The sequence below is a fragment of the Lactuca saligna genome, chromosome 5 (assembly GCF_052625555.1).
Source record: "Lactuca saligna cultivar CGN05327 chromosome 5, ASM5262555v1, whole genome shotgun sequence".
NCBI lineage: Eukaryota > Viridiplantae > Streptophyta > Magnoliopsida > Asterales > Asteraceae > Lactuca > Lactuca saligna.
Genome location: NC_136421.1, coordinates 32,188,171 through 32,212,499, shown reverse-complemented (window position 1 = coordinate 32,212,499; position 24,329 = coordinate 32,188,171). Strand labels below are relative to the sequence as shown.

Here is a 24,329-nt window from a genome sequence, read left to right as displayed (position 1 = left end):
GTTTCATAATTGTTGTTCTTTGATGGATCACCCTTGTTCATGCCAGGAGGATCACTAGCCCTTTGAGTCATGATGCTTTGAATCATCCTCATCTTTTCCACTCATGCCTCAGCCTCTGCCTTCGTCTCTTCTTTATATTTTTCAATTAATATTGACTTTCCCCTTTCCTTCGAAACAAATTCCTCTATCACTTCTTTTGCTTTAGTATCACTTCTACCAGTGTCAACAAATTTACCAATCACAATTCCTTTCGAAATTGGTCTTATGATTGGCACAATTGTAACTATTGTTAAAGAAATAGGACCAGCAGTTGCTATCACTGGTTTGGATGTTGGGATTTTAAAAGGAAACACCTTTCCCACTACCTTCGCATCTTCGCCTCCAGCCTTCGAACCTTCAATTTTCTTTTCTCCCCCTTGCACCCCTGTATTAGCAGGCGGGGCATCCATTATGGGAAGAAGGCTAAATATTCTTGAAAGAGGAGCCAACTGTTGAAGAAGTAAAGCTTCAAATTGAGAAAATTTGTTGAGAAGATCTTCAGAGGATAGCATAGAAAATGAAGCAGATGTTGAAGATAAGGTTTTAAGCTCCTTTAACAACGTGAAAACCTCCATGAAATTTTTGTTCTCTGTTGTAGAAAGTTGAGCAATTTGAGGACTCAGACTTTCGTACAACTTAGCAAACTTAGTAACTGCATCACAAATGATATCCACCTTCTGATTGAGAGATGCAAAATCAGTACGAACATTTTCAATCTCTTTCTCCATATCTTGTCTAAGTTCTTGGAGTTTATAATTCACGCCTTCTATAACTTTCTTCACATCTTGAATAAACAAAACATGTCTCTCCTTTGCAACCTTTAATTCCTTCATATCACCTTCAAAAGTAGATTTCTGAGCATTGACACTCATATCATTACTATGATCGCAAAGATAAATTTTCTCCAGGAGACGAGACTTAGAATCCTTTATCATTCCGGAAACTTTCAAAGAAATCCTCCCTTCAACCATCTTTAGCATACCATCCACTTTGAGATTGGTCACTGAATTTCCTCCCCCAAGATCAGCCTGAGACTGCAAAATTGAATTGAGTTTTGTATTCAATATCTTGAACTATTTCATTGTCATGAGCATGTGATCTGGGAAGGCAGTTTCTTCTTCATCAAATTCTAGATTTTCAAATGTCCCTCCAAAACCTTCAAACTCATGTTCAGTTTCCATGAAAGAAGAATCTTGAATTGGTGAAGTGGTGGTAGGTGGATCAGTGGATTGTGAAGAAAAAGTGATGTGATTGGTTTTTTGATGATGTTTTCAAAGGTAGGAGAATCAGCTGTGGATGTAGTAGGAATAACAGGTGTGAGCTGTGGAGGTAAAGAAACAATATTATCTGGGGTAACATCCGAAGGTTTACCTTTGTCTCCAGTGTGTGAAGCACCCTCACCCATTTTGACATTTGCATCCATATCGGATATGTTTACAAAAATGTCAAAAGTTCGTGCCTCCACAGAATCTGTCTTGGCAACCGAAACTTCGGGTGGTATTACATCAGTTGATGCAATATGAGAAGAATCTTTCTGAAGATCAGCTTATGGTGTTTCTGGAATTGTTTCATTTTCATCAGTAGTAGACTCTGATGAAATAATCACCCTACTCTTCTTCTTCTTCTTCGATATGTGTTTGGCCATATCAGTCTCCCTTCTCTTCTTAGAAGATGGTGAAGTAGGGGCAGGAATATCACGAAAGATAACTCCTTGATGCGAAACCTGTGGTTTGCGAACAACATTCGTTAAAGGTGATCGACTCTTATGTTTTGACTTCATCTTGATTCTTCGAAAAATACCAGTCTTTGAAGGAATGATTTCCTTTTGAGTCGATGGGGTATCAGCAACAACAACTTCTGGTTGGATTGGCTCGGCTTCTGTAATTGGTAACTTCTTCGGACTCTTTGTTGATTTAGATTATTTGATAGATTTCGCAGAAGATTCAGCAACAACCTTCTTCGAACATTTAGTCTTCGTCTCTAGCCAAAAGAACCCCGGTTTCAACAGAAGTATCGATGTTTTGTAAGTAAGTGATTAGAACTGTGTTGGTGGGATCAACTCTTTTCAGCATGGCATCAGGAATGCGAGCAACAATTGGAAATTCGTCAGTATCATCAGCTGCATCCTTCGGAAAACTATAAACATGAAACACAACCTTTTCTTCGTCTTCCGGAACCAAAATTCCTTACTTCTCATAAAAATATTTCAAAATCAAACTTCAATATTGAGCACACGAAATGCCATGAAGAGCATTCGTGTTCTCAGTACTCTTCAAGGACTCTTTCCATAATTGAGTAGAGTAATCAACTTGAAGATCATAGTATAAGCCTGCAATCATCGCATAAACTTCCATCCTCCCCTTGTCCAACCCAACAGTTATTCCAGTTAAACATCTGAGAAAAATGTCGAACAAAAAATTCCAAACACTCGGAAGTCCTGACTTCTTGAAATCATTGATCTTTTCCAATTGGGGTTGGTGACCCATTTCATTGAACATGTGAACAATTTGTGGGAATGTAAAAGTGACATATGGCGGAGAATTAGGTATATCGAGAATTTGGTAGAAAAGCTTCTTTGAGAGTCTAACCTTCTTATCAGTCACAAGATTAAACAAAATTGTATCCAAAGCTTTAGAGTAAGTAGCTGTTGATCCAGCTTGAGACAACCATGAAAGAGGAACAAAGAATGAGTTGAACATGGCTTTTTATAATACGGAGCTTTTCAGAGCAACCATGAACATTTTCAGTTCTTCAGGATATCGAGAGACGTTTGCTTCAACTTGGTAATTTGTGCCTTGAATCTTCATTATTGGCAATGAGGTTACATCATCGGTGGTGTGAGACAAAGTTGCATCAGGATTAGCAGTCGCCATTGTTAGGGTTTGAGAGTTGAATGTTTATCAGAGTAAATTTGGGAATATAAAAGCGTAATGTAACACCCCAAAGTTTGGAAAGCCAAGAAAAGAAAGAAAAACCTCAAGTTTAAGGGGAGACTCGGCGAGTCCGAGTGGGATCCGGGTTGTGGTGTAAGCGACCAACTCGGCGAGTCGGCCAAGGAGACTCGACGAGTTGGGTCTGAGCGAGGAAAAACCCTAAATCCGGGATTTGGAGCCTATTTAAGTGTCTCATTCTCTTCCCTAGGGTTCCTTTACTGCCTCTCTACCCTAGAACACCAAACCCTAGCCGCCATATCCGTTTTTGAGCTAGATCTTGCCTTGTAGAGTGCACTAAAGCTTGGAGAAGGAAGAAAAGCCTTGGAGGTGCAAGAAGGGACTGTAGATCCAAGATTGAGAAGACATTTCAGACCAGTTGGAGGTAATAAGTTGTTGCTTGGACTCCCTTCGCACCTAGATCTATTCTTATATGTGAGTTTTGGTCATTGTTAGTATGATATGTAACCAATCCGAGTTGGAGGTTCAGATCTGAGGTTGCTACCTCAGATCCATGTTTGTTTTGGTCTTGAATCCCCTAAAGTATCAGCCCTTGGTTTGTTGAAGAAGTATGTTTGCCATAAACCCTAGTTTAGGGTGTTTTGAGCCTAGATCTCTTAATCTACACGTAAAGTTTGCCACTTTACGTGGGGGATAGTCCCTAGAAGTATGGATCTATGAGTTGGAAACTCTATTTGGCTCGAAAAGCCACTGCATGGATTGAGGACTGGATAGACTCGGCGAGTCCTTCGAGTAGACTCGGCGAGTAGCTTGAAGATGAGGAGGAACTCGACGAGTAGGATGAACAACTCGTCGAGTCGGATGAAGTTAGGCATGGACTCGGCGAGTTGGATGAGCAATTTGACGAGTTAGTTGAAGATTGTCTAGGACTCGGCGAGTCAGATCGCGAAACCCTAAACCCTTCGAGTTGGGGCTCGAATCAGTGAGTCGGGTGGTGACTCAGCGAGTTGGACAGGATAGGACTTGGAACTAGTTGGACTCGGCGAGTCATGGACTGACTCGGCGAGTCGAGTCGCGGATAAGAAAGACCCATAACATATGAACTCGGCGAGTCAGTAGGTAGACTCGGCGAGTAGGGTTGACCCGGAAGGTTGACTTTGACTAGGATTTTGACCTTGACCAGAATTGACCTAGTGACCTTTGGAGGTCAGTTGGACTAAGTGTTATATTGATATTGGTAGCTCGAGGAGCTAGTGGAGCAGCAGTCGAAGTCAGAGGTCAGGTAGCAGTCAAAAGGATTAGCAGCAGTAGTTCAGCAGCATCAGGTGAGTTTCCTTCCAGTAGGGACAGGTCTAAGGCCACAATGCCGGCCCGTTCAGTTAGCAGTAGTTTCCGGAATTCGATCCGATGCAGTAGTTAGTATGTTTGATGCCTTCGTGGCTCAGACAGGATTTATGTGTTATGTGCTATGTGTTATGTGTTCCGGGCTACGGCCCGATGTAGTATGCAATATATGTGTTCATGCTAGTTGATATGTTATGCTATGCTATGTTCAGTCAGTTTCCGGACTTCGGTCCGATGTAGGGGGCAAGGCCCCAGTTAGTCCGGACTTCGGTCCGATGCAGGGGACAAGGTCCCAGTCAGTTTCCGAACTTCGGTCTGATGTAGGGGGCAAGGCCCCAGTTAGTCCGGACTTCGGTCCGATGCAGGGGACAAGGTCCCAGTCAGTTTTCGGACTTCGGTCTGATGTAGGGGGTAAGGCCCCAGTTAGTCCGGACATTGGTCCGATGCAGTGGGCAAGGCCCAGTATGTGCTTTATATGTTATTGCATGGTATGTGTTAGATTGGGGGAGCTCACTAAGCTTCGTGCTTACGGTTTTCAGTTTTGGTTTCAGGTACTCAGTTTTCAAAAAAGGAGCTCGGGAAGATTTCAGTGCACACACCATAGTCAGTTAGCTTGGGAATGTTTGACTCTGATAATGATATTATGTTTTGAATTAATACTCGAGAATTTATGTTATGACTTATGATACAGTTTTTATAAATATGATTTTAGTAATGTTTTTAAAGAAATTTTTGGGTCGTTTCACGTAAACTGATAATGAACCCGTGAATCCCCTTTTATATGTAACTCTGAATTTTGAAATTAAAGCAGGATAAGCATTTAGTGATATGTGACGTGTCACCGAGAAAACCGCATCATGATGATGAAAAAGTAACCATGCGTGATAAAGTAATTGTCACATCTCCTCAAAACCCGCACAGAATTCAAAATGACCCTTCAAACAGCCTAGATTGTTTGCCCCAATATAATAGTAACCATCGGAACCCTTCAGATGGGGGTAAGGCTTTTTCACTTTATGGTTTCAAAGTAAAGTCATTTGCTAGATTCTTGAAATCATCAGTCTGAGTTGGTATTACTTAGAACCTCAAGGATTTCGTGTGTGTCAAGTGTGAAAGAATAAAGATGGGAAGCAATTAATTTTTTTTTTTTGGATATTTAGTGATGTCAAAAGTTTAATTTGACACGAAGGCAGTTAAAACCCCGGGCAAAGATTGCTTCGTTAATTATCAAGAGAGATAATCAACAGCTTGTGAATTTTCCTGTGAATTACAATCGAATACGTGTAAATAAGTATCGAAGGGATTCTTTTAAAAGGCTTTTGAGGTGGTTTAATGAATTTTGTTACATATCAACCTAAACATAAGGTGAGTAATTGCAACAGAAATTACTTGTTTGACCAGTGTAGTCAGTGACAAGTTTGCTTTGAAAAACTTTTAAGTAACATGGAATTTTAGATAAAACTCGCACTGAAATCTTATTCAAGAAAAAATTGTATTATGGATCCTGTTGGGTAACAAACATCATGTGTTTCAAATGTTTGATCAAGACCACACATAAGAAATGAATATGATTTGGAGTTTCGAACGAAGGTACAGAAACAAATGTTTCGTTAAAATCTGGAACTAAGTTCCCCGTCAATTCCTTAAAGTTTAATTGAATTGGGTTTCACTTCCATCACGGTCTCATGATGTCTGATCATAAACATAGATTTGTGATATATCTAAGTTTTGATTGGTTTGATCAGAAACCTCTTGGACATATGTCTTCGTGTGTGATAGTGTAAGAATTTTGAGATGAAAAAGATTGGTATATGAAGGAACATGTACCTCTGTTATATTGGACCAAACAGTAAACTCTTAACTCATGTGAGAAGAGTAAGGTAGCTCATTGGACTAATGTGAATGTAAGCCTAATTGGGAAGAAATCTTCGTATGAAAATTTCATTAAGGCTTTCAAACATTGAGTCATTTCGAGGCTTCGGACAACATGCAACAACATGCTTCTAGGGACATCTTAACTAGTAAAAAATTTGAAATTCAAAGAATAGAATGATAAATGTACCTCACCCTAGAACTGTAAGCCTTATCCTCTTTGTATCTTCATGAATATCTGCAACACATTACTTAGAAAAAAAAGAAGAAACAAAATCTTTTTGTTGTTTTTGATTTTTCAAAAATTAAGAACAAAATAATAAGAAAATCTTTTTGATGTTTTTTTTTTAATTTAAAAAAAAAATAAAGAACAAAACAATTAAAAGTACTCATTGCAAATATTCGAAGTTTTACTAAGCTGATAAAAATACCAATCTTACGAATTCGAAGCATTCGAAGAGTTGACTGTGAACAGTAACCTCTGAATATTGAATGATTTTTCTTTATTTTTTTCTTGTAATCACTGTTTGTCTTTTTCGCATGGAATTGAATTTCCATCAATCATTCTCAGTCCTTCCAAAATTTGTACAAAATTATTTTTCATCCAAAGCGTTTGTGAAAATATCAGCCAACTGATCAGTTGTTTTCACGAAATGAACTTCAATATTTCCTTCCTCCACATGATCTTTGATGAAGTGATAACAAAGAGCTATATGTTTAGTCTTTGAATGCTGCACATGATTATGAAAAATTCTTATTGCAATTTGTAAATCACAATATAAAGGAATCTTTTTCATGTTAATTGCATAATCACGTAATTGACTTTGGATCCATATTATATGTGAAGTGCATGCAACAACAACAACATATTCAGCTTCAGCCGTTAAGATTGAAACACACGTCTGCTTTTTCGATTACCAGCTTACCAACTTACCATCGAGAAATTGACATCCTCCACTTGTGCTTTTCCTATCAAGGTTACAACCTCCCAAATCTGCATCCGAATATGCTCGAATAAAGAACCCTGTATTCAAAGGATACGACAATCCTAGCGAAAGAGTTCCTTTGAGATAACGAAAGATATTCTTTACAACAGTGAGATGTGGTTCTCGTGGATTTGATTGATACCTAGCACAATTACATACATAAAACATGATATCAGGTTTACTAGCAGTTAAATATAGTAAAGATCCAATCATGCTTCTATATAAAGTAAGATCAACTGGAAGTTTATCTAACGAAGGAGTTAGTTTGATGCTAGTTGCCATTGGAACTCATAATTTTGTGCTATTCGTTAATCCAAACTTCTCTAGCAAATTATTCGTATATTTTTCTTGATTAATGAAGATTCCTTCACTGCTTTGACGAATGTTTAAACCAAGAAAATTATTAATTTTTCCCATCATGCTCATTTCTAACTTACTTTTCATCAAATCTTCGAACTCTTTGGACAAAGCAGGGTCAGTTGAACCAAAGATAATATCATCAACCTAAATTTGAACAAGCATATGATGATTCCCAACTTTCTTACGAAATAATGTGGGGTAAACTGATCCTTGTTTAAATTTAGATTGCTTTAAAAATGAAGTAAGAGTTGCATACCAGGCTCGTGGTGCTTGTTTCAAACCATAAACTGCCTTATCTAAGATATAAACATAATCAAGATGTTATTCGTTAACAAAACCTGGAGGTTGTTCCACATAGACAGTTTCTTCGAGTTCTCCATTAAAAAAAGCACACTTCACATCCATTTGATAAACATCAAAGTCTTTTTGAGCTTTATAAGCCAAAAATATGCGAACCGCCTCGAGTCTTGAGACAGGGGAAAAAGTTACTTCGTAATCAATTCCTTCTTGTTGAGAGTACTCCTTAACAACAAGGCTGGCTTTGTTTCGAATGATATTGCCATATTTGTCAGTTTTATTTTTAAAAATCCATTTTAACCCAACAACCGAAACATCATTTGGATTAGGAATTAATCTCCAAACCTTATTTATTTCAAATTCAGACAATTCAGATTGCGTTGCAACAACCCAATCTGAATGTTCCATTGCAATCTTTACTATCTTTGGTCCAAAAAGGAAAGGGTTTGAAAAGCCTTATCAAAAAATTCGAAAACTAGGGTTCAAGAACCCTAATTTCGAAATACTTGCCTCCTAGGGTTTATTGGCCATAAACCCTAAAGTGTCAAATTCATACAATTGTATAATTCTAATTGAAAACAATTTAACCATAAGCTCTGATACCACTGATGGGTTTTATACAAACAATCCTATGTGTGCATGCAACCCTAGATTTGGATCTATGTTTTCTCTATTAGATACACAACTTTATGAACACAAGAAGAACCCTAGCATGCATCTAGGTATTTCGAAATCTACGTAATAGAAGGGATTACATACCTCTTGTTGTTATATTGTAATAACAACACAAATCTTCAATCTCTTTGTCTTGAAAGCAAGTACCACAAGTGTAGTACCTCTAATGACTCACAAACACCACAAGCAAATAGAGAGGCGAGAGAGAGAGAGAGAGAGAGAGAGAGAGAGAGAGAGAGAGAGAGAGAGAGAGAGAGATAGAGAGAGAGAGAGAGAGGATAGGCAAGAAATTGGATCTAAGCCTTCTAGGGATCAAATGGACGATTTCCCTTAGCCAAGGGGTCTTTATATAGGGTAGAGATTAGGGTTTCAGTCCTTATCCTTATCTAGTTGCTTGCCTACCAAGCAACCCATAAGATAAGCCTAGAAGCCTTATCCTTGGATGAATTCTAGGGCCTTATCCCCTTAAATTCATCCACCCTATCCATGGGGCATCCATTGCCCTAATCTGCAACTATCACATAACTACAATTCAACCCCTCTAGTTTAATTAATTAAAATTTGATCACAAAATTAATTCTTAATTAATTATTGACCAATATTAATTAAACAAATATGATTTCTCCTTTATATTATTCTTATAATATATTAATAAATCATAATAACCTCTTTCTCTATCATTTCTCCAATCAAGTTGCTTTGGTGAAGGCAACCCAAAAGGACCATGTACAATCGGGTCAAGTACTTACCAAATATGGTTATGGGCTTAGACACTAATCTAACACCATCTTCGGAAGTGCGTTGCTAAAGAGCCCATAGTTGTTTCCTTAGATGACATTCAGGTGGATGGGAGCCTGGATTATGTCGAGAAGTTGGTCTACATTTTAGATAGGAAGATGAAGGGTCTTCGGAACAAGGAAGTGAAGTTGGTAAAGGTGCAATGGCAGCACCGAAAATGCTCCAAATGGACTTGGGAGCCGAAGGAGGAGATTCGGGAGCATTATCTCGAGATATTCGCAGCTACGAACATTGAGGACGAAGTCTAGTTCAAGTGGGGGGGGGGGGAGTTGTAACACTCCAAATCAGGTATGAACTTCTAACCCTTGAAGTATTATTAGTAAGTCACAAGATACTATTAAGTATGATGGTTGCACTTATAAGTTCGCTTAGCGTACTTAGCAAGGAGGATCGCAGGGGGATAGCACGTACGCTGGGTGTATGTGGAGTACGTTGGGCGTACGTGCCAGGATGTTCAAACCCAAATGTTCGGACTTGAGACCTATATAAACACCCTTAACTCCTTTGAGCCTCACCCTTAACAAGCTCATTCACCTTCAAATGCCTCTGAAAACCCTAATATCCATTGTGAGCACATTTTAAGCCTTGAAAGTGAAATTGTGGTCCTTTTAGTGTTCATCCAAGAAGAAGGAAGTGGTTAAGGAAGCTTGGACACTCTTTGGCTTCAAGAAACAACTTATAGTACTTTGAGAAGTTTCTGGAGGTACAAATCTTGAATCCTTACACTCAAATATTTAGATCTAGTTAGGGTTTCTAGTTTGGTCCCTTTTTTTGGTTTGGACCTTTTTCTTGGGAGTTAAGCAACTACAGAGAACAAAAATGGAAGATCTAAGGCCCCTTAGTCCTGTTTCAACACAAAAATGGAGTCTTGGTGGAAGTGTTGGCCTCATGCATGGGTTAAGAACCTTGGGAAGGTTTTAATGGGGGGTGTTGGGTGTTTATGAAGCATGCAAAGGCATAAAGTTACCAACTTTATGCCTTAGGACGTATTAAATAGCTCAGATCTTGCTTTTGGACGTAAAGGAATTGGGCATTAAGCACTTAACGGAAAAAGTGCTTAATCTGGTTATACGTAGGGCGTAACCTAGTGTACGCAGTGCGTAGTCCTAAATCTCAGTACATCGTGCGTACGTGGATGGTACTTCGAGCGTACGCAGTGTAGATGGGCCAAATCTGTTTTGGGCCTCTGAGATATTTGGGCCTCATGGGATTATTGGGCCTAGTGTATTCTATGAATTATGGACTATTTTATCTGTTATGGGTCATAAATTTATTGATTGGCCTTTATTGGACCAAGAGGCCCATTAGTGATTTGGGCTTGGATTTTGGGCCCAATAGCAAGTGAAGGATGATTAGGCCACATGGATGGGTTTGGAGTTTAGGTTTTCCTTTGACCAATCTAAGGTCCTAATATTAATTAATATGATTATTCAGTTCGGGAGGTTTCAAATTGTTAGCAGAGCAGTTTTCGTGTTTGGCGGAAAAAGGTGAGTCTTCTCATCATACCGATGGATCTAAGGCACCAAGGCCGACCCATTATGTGACCTTGATATATGTGTTAGTTATTTTGTGTTTGATATGTTATATGATTGTGTGTTTTGTATGAAAGACCATGGGAGAGCCCATGACACTTGGATGTAAGACCATGAGCAGAGCCCATGGCTTTCCTATCAAAGACCATGACCATGTGGGGGAGCCCATTCCATCTTGGAGTAAGACCCTAGGGACGAGCCCACAACATCCTTATCTGTTGTATGCATGGCTTACATGATATGTGTGTAGCTTTAATTAGCTAACAAGATATGAGTATGTGTTTTGTGTGTGGTACGCTCTGGGGAACTCACTAAGCATTTCACTTATAGGTTGTTGATTTGTTTCAGGTACATCTGAGCCCAAGGGAAAGGGCAAGGCGTGATGACATAGCGTGCACTCTATCTCTCTCTTTCACCGTTAGGGCTTGGGGATACTCTGATGTTTTGAATAAGTTGTAATGAATTGTTGATTTGAAAATAGTTATGTCAGGAATTCATGGTTTATGCAATTATGTTTTATCAATTAAAAGTGAAAAAATTCTTTGAAAATTTGGGTCGTTACATTAGGTACCTTCTTAGTGAACTCCTTGCCTGCTCTTGTGCTTTTTGAATCGGGTACGAGTCGATCTTTCGTGTCTCAGTCTTTCAGTAGGACTTTTGAGACGACTCTGGGAGAGTTGGAGTGTCCATTGCGGGTTTCTATCGCCAATGAACATGGGGTTTCTGCATCGAATGTTTATTGGGGTTGTATTATGGAGATTTTTAGGGTGTCTTACCCGATTGATCTGATCCCTATCCCTATGGGGGATGTATGCGTAATAGTAGGGATGAACTAGTTGAGTAGGTTTGGTGTGATGATTGATTGTGAGGGTCAGCGGGTGGTAGGTTGATCCCAAGTGGGGAAGGACTGGTTATTTATGGAGAGGGTACCAGGGTTGGAGCAACCTTTTTGTTCTGCAACTAGGGCTTGACAATATCTTCAGCATAGATCTTTGGGTTGCCTCCTATATGTGGTTGACACTCGAGTTGAGAAGGAGGTTTCGGTTGTGGATGTGCCTATAGTTAGAGAATTTGACGATGTGTTCCTGGAGGAGTTACCTGATGTGCCTTCTGAGAGACAGGTTGAGTTCATGATTGATTTGGTAGCCGATGAAACTCTGATTACTAAGGTGTCATACCGATTGGCACCACCGGAGATGCAAAAGTTGTCCTCTTAGCTTTAGGAGCTATTGGGCAAGCAGTTTATTACACCAATCAGTTTGTCGTGGGGAGCACCGACCTTGTTAGTTAATAAGAATGATGCTTCACACTGGTTGTGCATTGATTACAAGGAGTTGAACAAAAGTTCTCTGGGTTTAATCTGGTATTATCGTAGATTCATTCAGGCTTTCTCCAAGGCTGTTATACTCCTCACTCGTCTGAAGAGGAAGGGTGTGGATTTCCTTTAGGGGCCTGTGCAGTAGGATGCATTCAAGACACTAAGGTAGAAGTTAAGTGAGGCCCTAATGTCGACCCTTCCTGAGGGTGTTGATGATTTTGTTGTTTATTGTGATGCTTCCATCACTGGTTTGGGGAATGCAACGCTGTGATTTTTCACCCAAATTGAAAAAAAATAAACACTTTTTAACAAATTACGTTTGCGGAAGACTTATTATGAATATTTAAAAAAAAAACATCACCAATGTTACTTAAATGTCAAAACAACCAATCAAAATTTAAATTTCACAAAAACAAGATGATGAAAACCCACCATCCAAATGATATCATATCTAAAGGGACTAAATACGTCTACCCAAAGAGTTCCCGTTCTCACCAAGGCATCATATCAAGCTACTTGTTCCAATGCACAACAACCAACAAGCAAAGAACAAGTGTTAACATAAACTAAGTGAGTCAATTATAGTACGGTGTTAGAAAAACACACATATCATAGATGGATCACACAAAACATCCCCACACAATTAAAGACGCACAGGCAAGACATAATAAAATCACACCGCATATCAAACATTGTTTAGCTCAATTTATTTTTATTTTTCTTTTAGAGTTTCCTTTATTAGTTACTTTCCTAAATCCCGATTTTTTTTAATCTTTTCACCACTATAATATTATTATATAATATTTGATTTCTCCGCTTAATTTTAATAATTAGTCACCGTTCATCATCATTATAATTATCAAACTAATACTTCCTAGTTAGGATCTATTTATTCACCGCAGACCCCCAAGACAAGTACCCCGTTCGCTACTAACGTGAACGGCACGACCCAATGCACTGGATGAGAAGCGACTCTCATCCGTAAAATAAATATATAAATGTAATATAGTTATTTCATATCAACTATGGACAAAACCAAGACAAAACCAAACCTCAAGGACAAAGGACCTACATATATTCATTTAATTATAGGAGACCATTCATTCGTTTATTTTGTCTAAAAAATGATAACCCTAATTTGACAAAGGAGCTACATATATTCATTTAATTATTTTGGCTTCAATCAGCATCTTGCCATGCACAGCTAGCATCTTGCCATGCACAATTTTCTTCACCATACATCACCCATTGCCTAGAGTTTACAACGTATTAATTACAATTGTGTAATCATCTATCATTGACTACTTATAATCCAAAATTACAAAAAATATAATCCAATAATGCACCCATAATTACATTCATCAAACCACATGATCTCTGCTATTTTCCGGAGAAGTAGATTTACTCCTTGAGTTAGAAATCGGCAACGAATTAGAACCAGCAGGTTGCGAACTCAATGTTGCTGCCGTTGACTTGTTGAAGAAGCTTGATGAACATTTGTTTGTGTTTGAAGTTGAAGGAAAGCTCGAAAACACTGGAAATATATCTCCAAGTTTTATATTTTGGTCGGACTTCTCACCTCCGCCTTGAAGCCCCACCCCGCTACCACCAATTATCGATGTCAATGCCGCCTGTAAAACCGATTGGAAATTAGGGTCTGCTGTGATAGCTCTTGTTGCAGCTTCAATGGTGTCTGGCTGTAGAGAATGTTGATTAGCGGTTGCAGTTGCCATCATGTTCTTATTTTGCATATAAGAATGGTAGATGTTTTCTTGAGCTTGTGTTGATCCAAAGTTGAGGGACCCCATTTGATTTTTCCCATAATTGAGGGAGCCATTGCTCCAAGAAATTGGCAATGCGTTAGACTCCAAAGAACTAAAATTCAGATTTGTGGTAGAATATCTTGGTGGGAAAGTGGTAGCCATTGGTGGCGACCGGTAGCTGTATGGTGATGACGTGGAAAGCGTGTTCGAAGTAAGATCAAGTGTAACAGTTGGGCAAGAGGGTGATGGCGATATAGAAGAATGTGGCAAGTAAATCGGCTGTAATTTTGAGTTCTCGTTGAGATAAAAGTTTAGGCCGTGAGAGGTGGTGACAGTGTTAGGGTTTGAATTTGCTCCGGAGGTTGAGGAGCCGGAGGTTAACATACTCGCGGCTGCGGAGGTGGTGGAAGCCATAGCAGTGGCGGAAGCCGCAAGTGGGTGGTTGTGTGTTCCTTCATACGTGGTGATCAAAATCGACATATCTTGAGGACATCTTTGTACCTACACAATTTTCATTCATCAAGATACAAATTAAATAACAGAAACAACCAACATTTTAAACCCACAATACTTTTTATTGAATTCTTTATATAATTATTATACCTGTTTCCTAACTGGGCAAGTCGGAGAAACAGTGCAACGATAATATGCTCGTGGACATGGATTTCCTTTTGCGATCTTTTGTCCATATTTTCTCCATTGACATCCATCATTCATCTGCAAATTTTAAACCTTATGTTTAATTAACCTGATTATATAGATTCACATTTACAGTAAACACATGTAGAAAACTACAAACAAACTGATTATTTACCGTTGGGGTATCACAACGAACCCTAACAGAAACCCTAGTTTTCTTTGCGGGGTTTTGCTGAACATCTTGATCATCTGCACTTCTCTTCGGAGTCGAAGGTTTCTGTGGTGTCCATGTCTCGCCAGCTTCATCTTTAGCTTCCTGATCCAAGCTATTCTCAGGGCTCGGATTGACTGAAGATTCGGCTTGTGTAGTTGATGACAATTCAAACTTTCCGTATTCGAGTCCAAGACCTAATCCTTCCGCATTTTTGGTTGGTGGAGTCGTACTTCTGATCTTATCTTTCTTGACCAGTTCTGTTGACGAAGTCCTTCCGAGACTGAGAGAAACAAGTTCGGATTCATCGTTGATTTGTGGTTGTTCGTTCGTGGGGGCAATATGAGGAGTTGACGACGTCGTTTCTTGTTGTTGATGGAGGATGTCTTGGAATTTCTTTTGAAGGTTTTGGTAATCCTTCATGATCTGCTCAAGGTGCAGTCTTAGCCTCTGGTTTTCTTCCCTCACCTCACCCATTTCGGTTTTTGTTAACTCAAACAGCTTGTCATCTTCCTGCATTCATTAAAATCACATTAATTACTTGAGATTAAGTCTAATGAGTTAATCTATGGATGATAGAATGAATTATTGCATAATTAATTGATAATATTAAAGTTGTCACTTTCTTGTTGTATGGTTTTTCTAGAGCCATTGAATTATTTCTGGGGTATAACTTAAACATCTTAAGTGAAAGAATGGTGTTTTTGGATTCTTTATGGAATTATTAAAAGATATGATTAATTGTTGATTTAGACGAAATTTAGTAGAGATTAGGGTTCTTCATAATGTAAATTCATATATATTGAATTAACTATTTCTACTTTCTCTTAGCTAGTATTTTGGTCTTCCCAAAAAAATGAGAAACTTTTTAACGTTGAAGCTACATGAAATATTGAATCATGAAAATAATAAAACAGTTTCAGTTTTGGGCAACCAACATGACATATTGAATCTTGAATATAATAAGAATTTGAGATAAATTTTGTTTTTCTTTTTGTTACAAAAGTTTGTATTAATTAGAAGTTCAACTTTATTAAACTAATCTAGTAAAAAAGACACAAGAAACATATGATTACAAAGTGGATCACGGAAGAAACCGCCGTCGTTATCCAAAACTGATGTTAAGACATGTTTAGATAACATAATCCAGTAGATCTGATATTTTCAAAAAACCAAAAAAGAAAGATGGAACGCTTTTTCATATAAACATATACCTTAATTAATAACATATTAATCTATATAAGAACAAAAAAGAAAGATGGAAGAAAATAAAGATTTATCATGAAGAACAGCCTCTTAATTCATTGTAGAAATGAAAAAAGCAATAGAAACTAAAAATGAAAAATATATAAAATATGAAAGCTTTATATATGAACGTAGCTTACGAAGAACACCTTTTCTATATCTCAGAGAAAACTAATTAATAGCATGGAATTCTAAAGTAAATAAAAACTAAGCGATGCACCTTATCATCCACAACCTCTTGTTTGCAGTGGCGATCGTCTCCGTTATCTTCCTGCTTCATCTGGGTTGTTTTTCTGTGGTCAACTTCCATGGCTATCTTCTCTGTGTGAACAAAAGTATTCTGATCCACTTGAATATATAGAATTTATAAATGAGGATTTAGCTAACTTAGATCTGTTCTTATATAAAGATGGGGGCCAGCAATGTTTGACTTGTATATACGCTCTATTTTGTTCAGTATTAATTTACTTATTAAAGAATGAAAAATGTCAATGCCCCAATTGCATGTCATCAACTACAAAATTATTTTACTACTACTAGTATCCTTTTGTATTCACAACAAGACTTTTAATTATTAAACTAGAATACCCGTAAGAGGGTGCATGGTATACTGTACATATTAAGGAATATATATATATATATATATATATATATATATATATATATATAAAGTACGTTTTTAGCCAAATTTTATATTAGGAACATATACTTTAAGTTTAAGTGTTTTAGCCATTAATTTTAAGAAAATGTTTGTTTTAATGAATAAAATGGTGTGTATGAAAAAAACCTGATTCTTTCAACTGGAAGAAATTTTTTTAATTTTCATTAACAAAAAAAGGAAAAAAATCAATCAATTTTTTAGGTAAATGTAGATTATATCTCTAGATTTTAAGAAATTATTATTTAAATTTAAGTTGTTATGATATAATAACGAAAGTTTCATAACTACTAATATGTTTTTAATTGATAAAAATGAAAAAAAAAGTCTTTAAATCATCTTTCTTTAGCCTTTAGATAATAACTTTGTAAAGAAAAGAAAAGTTAAAAAAAGATGAGATTTGAACAAAGAACTTGAAGAATTCAACTTCAACGTTTAGGTCTTTTAGATTATGGAGGTTAGACCCGCAAGAAACGGGCCTATTTGCTGACTGACAATCTATTTATTTTTTATAGCCAATAAACAGCTAAACATCATATGGTTGACGTTTCGTACATACAAAAGTCAAACATACACAAATAAAGAAAAAAAATAATAATCAAGAATTCAATATGATAGGAGGTAAGAGTTGCATCACCGTCTTTATGACTCGATTGCAGCTACTAGGGTTTCAGCTTCATACCCAAGTAAAGGTGAAAAGGCTCCAACTCCACAATCTTAATAATTGTGTTAATAGACAATATATATATATATATATATATATATATATATATATATATATATATATATATATATATATATATATATATATATATATATATATATATATATTAATTAATTAATTAATTACCTTATAAAACATTTTTGATCAAATACTGAATTTTATGTCGTAAAAACATACAATGCATTTGTACAATTAATTTATGCATTATAAAAAAAGTAGTATACATATGATCAACAGTTGAAAATGTCAAATCTCTTATCCCCTATTCTTAGACTATTTTGACATGGTTCATTCATTATCTCCGTATTTCCCCAAATCTCGCAATTTCTGTTTACAAATCTTGGATATATATCGTTGACGTTTCCATTTTTAGAGTTTAATTCATCTTTCAGCATTCAACCATCATTGTCACACACGTCGCTTGGCGCGGGTAAACGGCTAGTGTGTGTGTATGTGTATATATATATATATATATATATATATATATATATATATATATATATATATATATATATTATATTATATTATATTATATTATATTATATTCTAACTAATTATTATGTGGATTTAAGATTAATTGTATACTAATCATTTCAATTATTTTAAGAAAGTTATTTATCCATATTATTAAATTAAAAGTTCAGATAATAACATTTAATTAAAAGAAGGGTAAAATTATACATTTCCATTACTTTCAAATTAGGAAACCAAGTTTGACAAAGGGACTTTCGGATCTTAAGGGATTTTTTTATTATTTTAATTTTGAATTATGATTTTCTTTACTTAACTCAATTTTAATTCTGTTAAATGTATATTCTGGCATAATACAACTTCTAACAAAATTAATATTCTGATTGAATATATATTTTGATTGAACGAGCATAATGATGTCTTGGATCTATATACTTAAGAATCATTATAAAGTGATATTATTAATAATACATGATCTTATAGGATCATACATTTATCAAGTTGTCACACTTTGTATATTTATTATTAATATGATTATTAACAAATAATATCGATTCTTGTATTTTAATTAGAGAATAATTATTGTTATATGAAAATAATAATTATAAGAGTGTATAACTAGTTATTATTTCATATGGTATGAATTAATAAGTCATGCACAATATTTTAGACTAGTTGAATTCTTTTGTCTTTTACCTAAATAAAAAGTTTATATTTTATAAACTAGTAGTTTTTAAAAAATAAATAATCCTCATCTTTTCAAGAGGTATGACCTAAAGTATTAAAATATGGGGGTTGCTTTTCAACATCCATGCTTTGTCTCTACGCTTCTAGAAGTTACGATTACTTTAGATTATTTTAATAGTTAAGCCTTACTTTGCATGGACTACATAAGAGATGTACGAGGCTTGGATTTTTGTATGAGAAAACACTATCTTTTTCCTCCTTTTTCTTCTCCAAAACCGTAAGTATGAAGTCCCATCTTCTTATGAAGTTCGGTACTTTACTTTGGTGGTTTAAAAGCCTTATGGAGTTGTCTCTTTTAGTGCTTATTTTAGTTATGTGACATCCCCAAAATCACAGCCAGAGAAGACCAGTTTTGTTTATACTTTATTTCAAAATTAGAGTAACATTTTAATAAAAGAGTTGTGGAATTTGTCCCAAAACAATAATATGATAAAGATTTATCAAAAGTATTTCCTTAGAAATGTATTTCATTAAAAGGTCTGGGATGTCATGTTCGATACAGTACATAAGTATAAACAATACAATATAAGTCTTACTACATTATTTCATATCTACATGCCTATATCTGTAATCCTTCATCCCAACACATCACAACTATGCTCGAGCGCCACTACCTGTAATACATAAAACTGAGTGGGTCGGGATTGGGAGTCTGGTGAGCATATAGGATTTTCAACCCACAATAAATAAGTTTATTAACTTTATCAAACCAAACAAACCCGATTACCCGTTCCCGTTATCCTCACTTTACATCCCTAAAACATCTAACACAAGGGACCTAGTCTAAGGACTATCATCGGGATGGACACTACTACTAAGGGGGATTCCTCAACAATAAAGGTCCTTAAGGCAACCATGTGGGGGATGGAGTACACCTGGTGAGCACACAGTTCAAATAAACACACAGTTCGAATAAACACCTACAGGTTGCGAGCCTGCTAGCGTTCCACTGGACTGTTTAGAATAGTTCGTAATCGTCATCTAAACTCCGCTAGATGACTGGATCATTAATAACATCTATAACGAGGCCTCTCATTATTTTATTTGGTCACACAACAACTATTATATCTACCTATGTTTTACCCAACACATTTTGTAGATATAAAATACATATATAGTTTAAATCATTTAAAACATGTATAAAATTGTTCATCCAGCATAGATAGCAGGTATACAGATAATATACACACATTACGAAATTTATATAAAATACTTCATATCTATGTGTAAGCTGAAAGTAACTATGCAATCACCTGAAAAGGTGGTGATAATGCACTCGGACAGCACTTCGATACTCTCAAAACAATTTTCCTTCGATAAAACCTAGTATCAATACCACTAGGGTTTAGTCTAACGTCAATCGTGACTAATTAATAGTCTAGCTATTATTATTATATAAGCGTTAAACAACACTCTATATAACTCATAATAATAGCTCAAATAATTATTTTAAGGTCCTGATACAGTTACTATATTAAAACATAAGTTATACTAAAGATAGGTTAGGTACAACTCACTTACAACAAGTTTCCTTTTAGGCTTTGCTGGAGCAGCGTTTCTGAGCTGAAAGTCTTTTTTCTCGGGGCTTCTAGAGCCTCGGGGCTTCCTTCGGGTGCTAGGGGGTTTATCTAGACTTTAGGGGGGGGGGGGGGTTAGGGCTTTAGAGAGAGAAACTACAGAGAGAAAGAAGGGCTTGAAGGTGTGAGGAAGTGAGGGAACCCGAGACCTTTATTTATAGGGGTGCTGACTGATGGACTCGCTGAGTAGGAGGACCTACTCGCCGAGTTGGGGCATGTAGCAGCCTTCTGGTGTTGCCACGTGTCCAATTTTGGTGGTCCCACGTCACCTCCTATTGCGTATCAGCCTTCAAACATAGAAAAATCATAACTCTCGCATACGAGCTTTGTTTTCGACGTTCTTTTTTTCAAAGTGTAGGTAAAGTCAAGATCTACAACTTTCATTTAGACTCCGTCGGCTAATTCTCAACCGATTTTAAATTTAGCAGTAGGAGGAGATTAGACTGCTAAATGACCACGAAGAATTCATAACTCCTTCATATAGACTCCGTTTTCGTCTGTATTTTTATCGTTGAGTTCCTATTAATGAGATGTTCAACTCTAATTAAGTTGCTTAAGCCGAAAACCGCTCGAACTTAAATTTGAGTTTCAGGCTATACACTACTAAACCGAATCTTAGAAAAATCATAACTTCCTCATACGAAGTCAGATTTAGGCGTTCTTTTTATGGATGTTCTTGGTTTAAAATATACTACAACTTTGGTTTATACCACTAAGTCTAAAAAGTCCTCCATCGTAAATTCATTATTTACGTCTCCCAGTGCCGTGCCGATTTTGCCGTAAAACTTCGACGTGCCTTAACTTCTTCGTTATAACTCAGATTTCGGCGTTCTTTATATCCCCGGAATACTTGTTTCGACCACTACAACATTATGTAAAGATATCGGGTTTATCTCACACTTTAATTTTGATGCTTATTTTTATCATTTATTTATTATATTTTTATAATTAAGTAAGAAGCACACAAATACACATAATTCACATAGAATTCAAATATTTCATCTTTATTACTTCAAAAAGATTTACAATAGTTGACCTAGACTATTACATTGTCTAAAAATGCTTAGTCTCGAAACCCAGGCGTTACAATTCTCTCCCCTTTAGGATGATTCCGTCCCGGAATAATGCATCAACAAACAGATGTGGGTAGCGACTTATCATGTCACTTTCTATTTCCCAGGTGAGATTTGGCCCATTCGAATGTTTCCATCGGACTAGCACTAAGTCGACCATCTTGCATCGTAACTTCTTAGTCTTACGGTCAACAATTACCTCCGGCTCTTCAATCAACCTTTTATTCTTATCCATTCTTAACTCTAAGATCAGGATTATGTCGGGAACTTCTCCCGTGAACTTCCTCAAATAATACACATGGAAGGTATTATGAATACCATCTAGTTCTTCGGGTAATTCGAGCTTGTAAGCTTGGTTCCCAATCTTCTGAAGAACTTTGAAGGGTCCAATAAACCTTGGACTCAACTTTCCTCGCTTTCCGAATCTTACAAGTCCCTTCCATGGTGAGACTTTAAGTAAAACAGAATCCCCAACTTCAAAAGTCATTAGTCGTCTTTTCTTGTCAGCATAGCTCTTCTAACGATCCTGAGCTGCTAACATCCATTCTGTAATCACTTTCAACTTCTCAGCAGTCTCATGGACTATCTCGGGGACCATAAACTGCTTCTCTCTGGCTTCAAGCCAACAAGATGGTGTATGACACTTCTCTCCGTATAAAGATTGATAAGGTTCCATCTTGATGCTTGAGTGGAAACTGTTGTTGTAGGAAAATTCTACCAGAGGTGAGTGCTCATCCTAATTTCCTTGGAACTCGAGGGTACATGCTCTCAACATATCTTCAAGCATATGAATCGTTCTTTCGCTCTGACCATCAGTTTGTGGATGGTAAGCCGTACTTAAACATAATTTCGTACGAATTCTTTTTGGAGACTCCTCCAAAACCTCGACGTGAAACGACTATCACGATCCGATACAATCGTAAGAGGAACATTGTGAAGTCTTACAATTTCCTTTAGGTAAGCATTTATGAGCTTATCCATAGACCACTTCTCATTGGATGCTATAAAGTGTGTACTCTTAGTGAAACGATCCACGACCACCCAAATCATGTCATGACCGCTCTTCGTCCTGGGCAGTTTGGTCACAAAATCCATGGTGATGTCCTCTCATTTACCCATGGGTACAGGAAAAGATTCCAAACTCCCATACGGTTTCTGATGTTGTGCCTTAACTCTTGAACAAGTCACACACTCGGCCACATACCTCGCAACATCGAGTTTCATCGTTGGCCACCAGTAGTAGGTTCTTAGGTCCCTATACATTTTAGTGCTACCAGGATGAATCGAGTACAAGGTCTTGTGTGCTTCTTCCATTAGAAGATCTCTTATTCCTCCCATCTTAGGTACCCAAATACGATCTTGGAATACCTTCAGTCCTTGACTGTTTGTACCGAACACTAACGTTTTACCCAAACCTTCTTCTTTTTGGTCATTCCTCTCTAAAGCTTCTTCTTGAGCTTTCCTGGTACTTTCCACAATCGTCGAGACGACATTGATTCTCAACACTCTTGGCCTTTTCCTTTTAGGGTTGACTTTCCGAGTGAGAGCATCAGCAACAACATTTGCTTTACCGGGGTGGTAAAGTATCTCACAGTCGTAGTCCTTGAGTAACTCTAGCCAGCATCGTTGCCTCATGTTAAATTCTTTCTGATTAAAGAGATACTGGAGACTCTTATGATCAGTGAAAAGCTTGCACTTCGTGCCGTAGAGGTAATGCCTCCATATCTTTAGAGCGAAAACTACCGCTACCAACTCTAGATCATGAGGGGGGTAGTTCTTTTCATGCTCTTTCAATTGTCGAGATGCGTATGCTATCACCTTTTCTCTTTGGGTCATAACACAACCTAATCTGACTCCAGATGAGTCACTGTATACCGCGATCAGGTAGAGAAAGTATTGGTGCTTCACATAACTTCTTATTTAGCTTCTCGAATACCTCATCGTGTTTCTCACTCCACGTATATGTAACTCCTTTGTGGGTTAAAGTTTTCAATGGAGCAGCTATCGAAGAAAAGCCTTAAATAAATCGTCAGTAATATTCGGCTAATCCTAGAAAGCTTCGAATCTCCGTCGGACTCTTTGGACATTCCCACTTCATTACCGCTTCGATTTTTGCTGGGTCAACCATTATCCTTTCTTGGTTAACCACATGACCCAAGAAATGGTCTTCTCAGATCCAAAAATCACACTTGGAAAACTTAGCGTAAAGCTTCTCCTTCTTTAACACTTCCAACACTTCCCATAGATGCTTGCCATGCTCCTCTTGGCTTTTCGAGTAGATCAGAATGTCGTCGATGAACACTATCACGGATTTATCGAGGAATGGTTTACAAACCCTGTTCATCAAATCCATGAATGTTGCCGGAGCATTGGTCAGTCCAAACGACATAACCAAGAACTCGTAGTGTCCATATCTTGTTCTGAATGCAGTTTTCTCAATATCCTGCTCTCTTACCTTTAGCTGATGATATCCTGACCTAAGATCGATCTTTGAGAAGTAGCTCGAACCTTGCAGCTGATTGAATAGGTCATCAATCCTTGGCAATGGATACTTGTTCTTCACTATTTCCTTATTCAACTCTCGGTAGTCTATGCACATCCTCATGCTTCCGTCTTTCTTCTTCACGAATAACACCAGAGCTCCCCAGGGCGATGAACTAGGTCGAATAAAACCGTTGTCCAAAAAATCCTGAAGTTGCGTCATGAGCTCGTTCATCTCCGTCGGTGCTAGTCGGTAATGTGCCTTTGCTATCGGCGTTGTACCTAGTAACAAATCTATCCAAAACTCCACTTGTCTATCAGGTGGTAATCCGGGGAGATCTTTGGGAAAGACTTCAGGATAATCACACACAACCAGTATATTCTGCACCTCTTTCTTTTCTTTCTTAGCATCGATTACGAATGCCAAGTATGATGCACATCCCTTGGACAAACATTTTCTGGCTTTCATCAGGGAGATGATTCTAGAATTCACTTTGTGTTTGTCCCCATACACCATAAATGATTCTTTTCAGGGTGGGTTCACCCTTACTATCTTCTTCTTGCAAAGAATCTCAGCATCATTGGCGCTAAGCCAATCCATTCCCAAAACGATGTCGAAACCGTTTAA

At 37.2% G+C, this 24,329-nt stretch overlaps 1 protein-coding gene across 2 annotated transcripts; it reads right to left on the bottom strand.

Moving 5' to 3' along the window:
• Positions 1-13,249: 13,249 nt before the first annotated feature.
• On the bottom strand, positions 13,250-16,329 carry LOC144998307 (WRKY transcription factor 72A-like). Of its 2 annotated transcripts, none has more exons than XM_078958106.1 (4): positions 16,191-16,329; positions 14,690-15,238; positions 14,479-14,592; positions 13,250-14,376 (listed from the first exon to the last, which is right to left on the bottom strand). In XM_078958106.1, the coding sequence occupies exons 1-4, from the start codon at positions 16,278-16,280 to the stop codon at positions 13,474-13,476; spliced, it is 1,656 nt and encodes a 551-aa protein (XP_078814232.1). In that variant the 5' UTR covers positions 16,281-16,329; the 3' UTR covers positions 13,250-13,473. The 2 variants fall into 2 exon arrangements, with proteins under 2 accessions (XP_078814232.1, XP_078814233.1); XM_078958107.1 differs by having other exon boundaries at positions 16,206-16,329.
• Between the last annotated feature and the right edge of the window lie 8,000 nt (positions 16,330-24,329).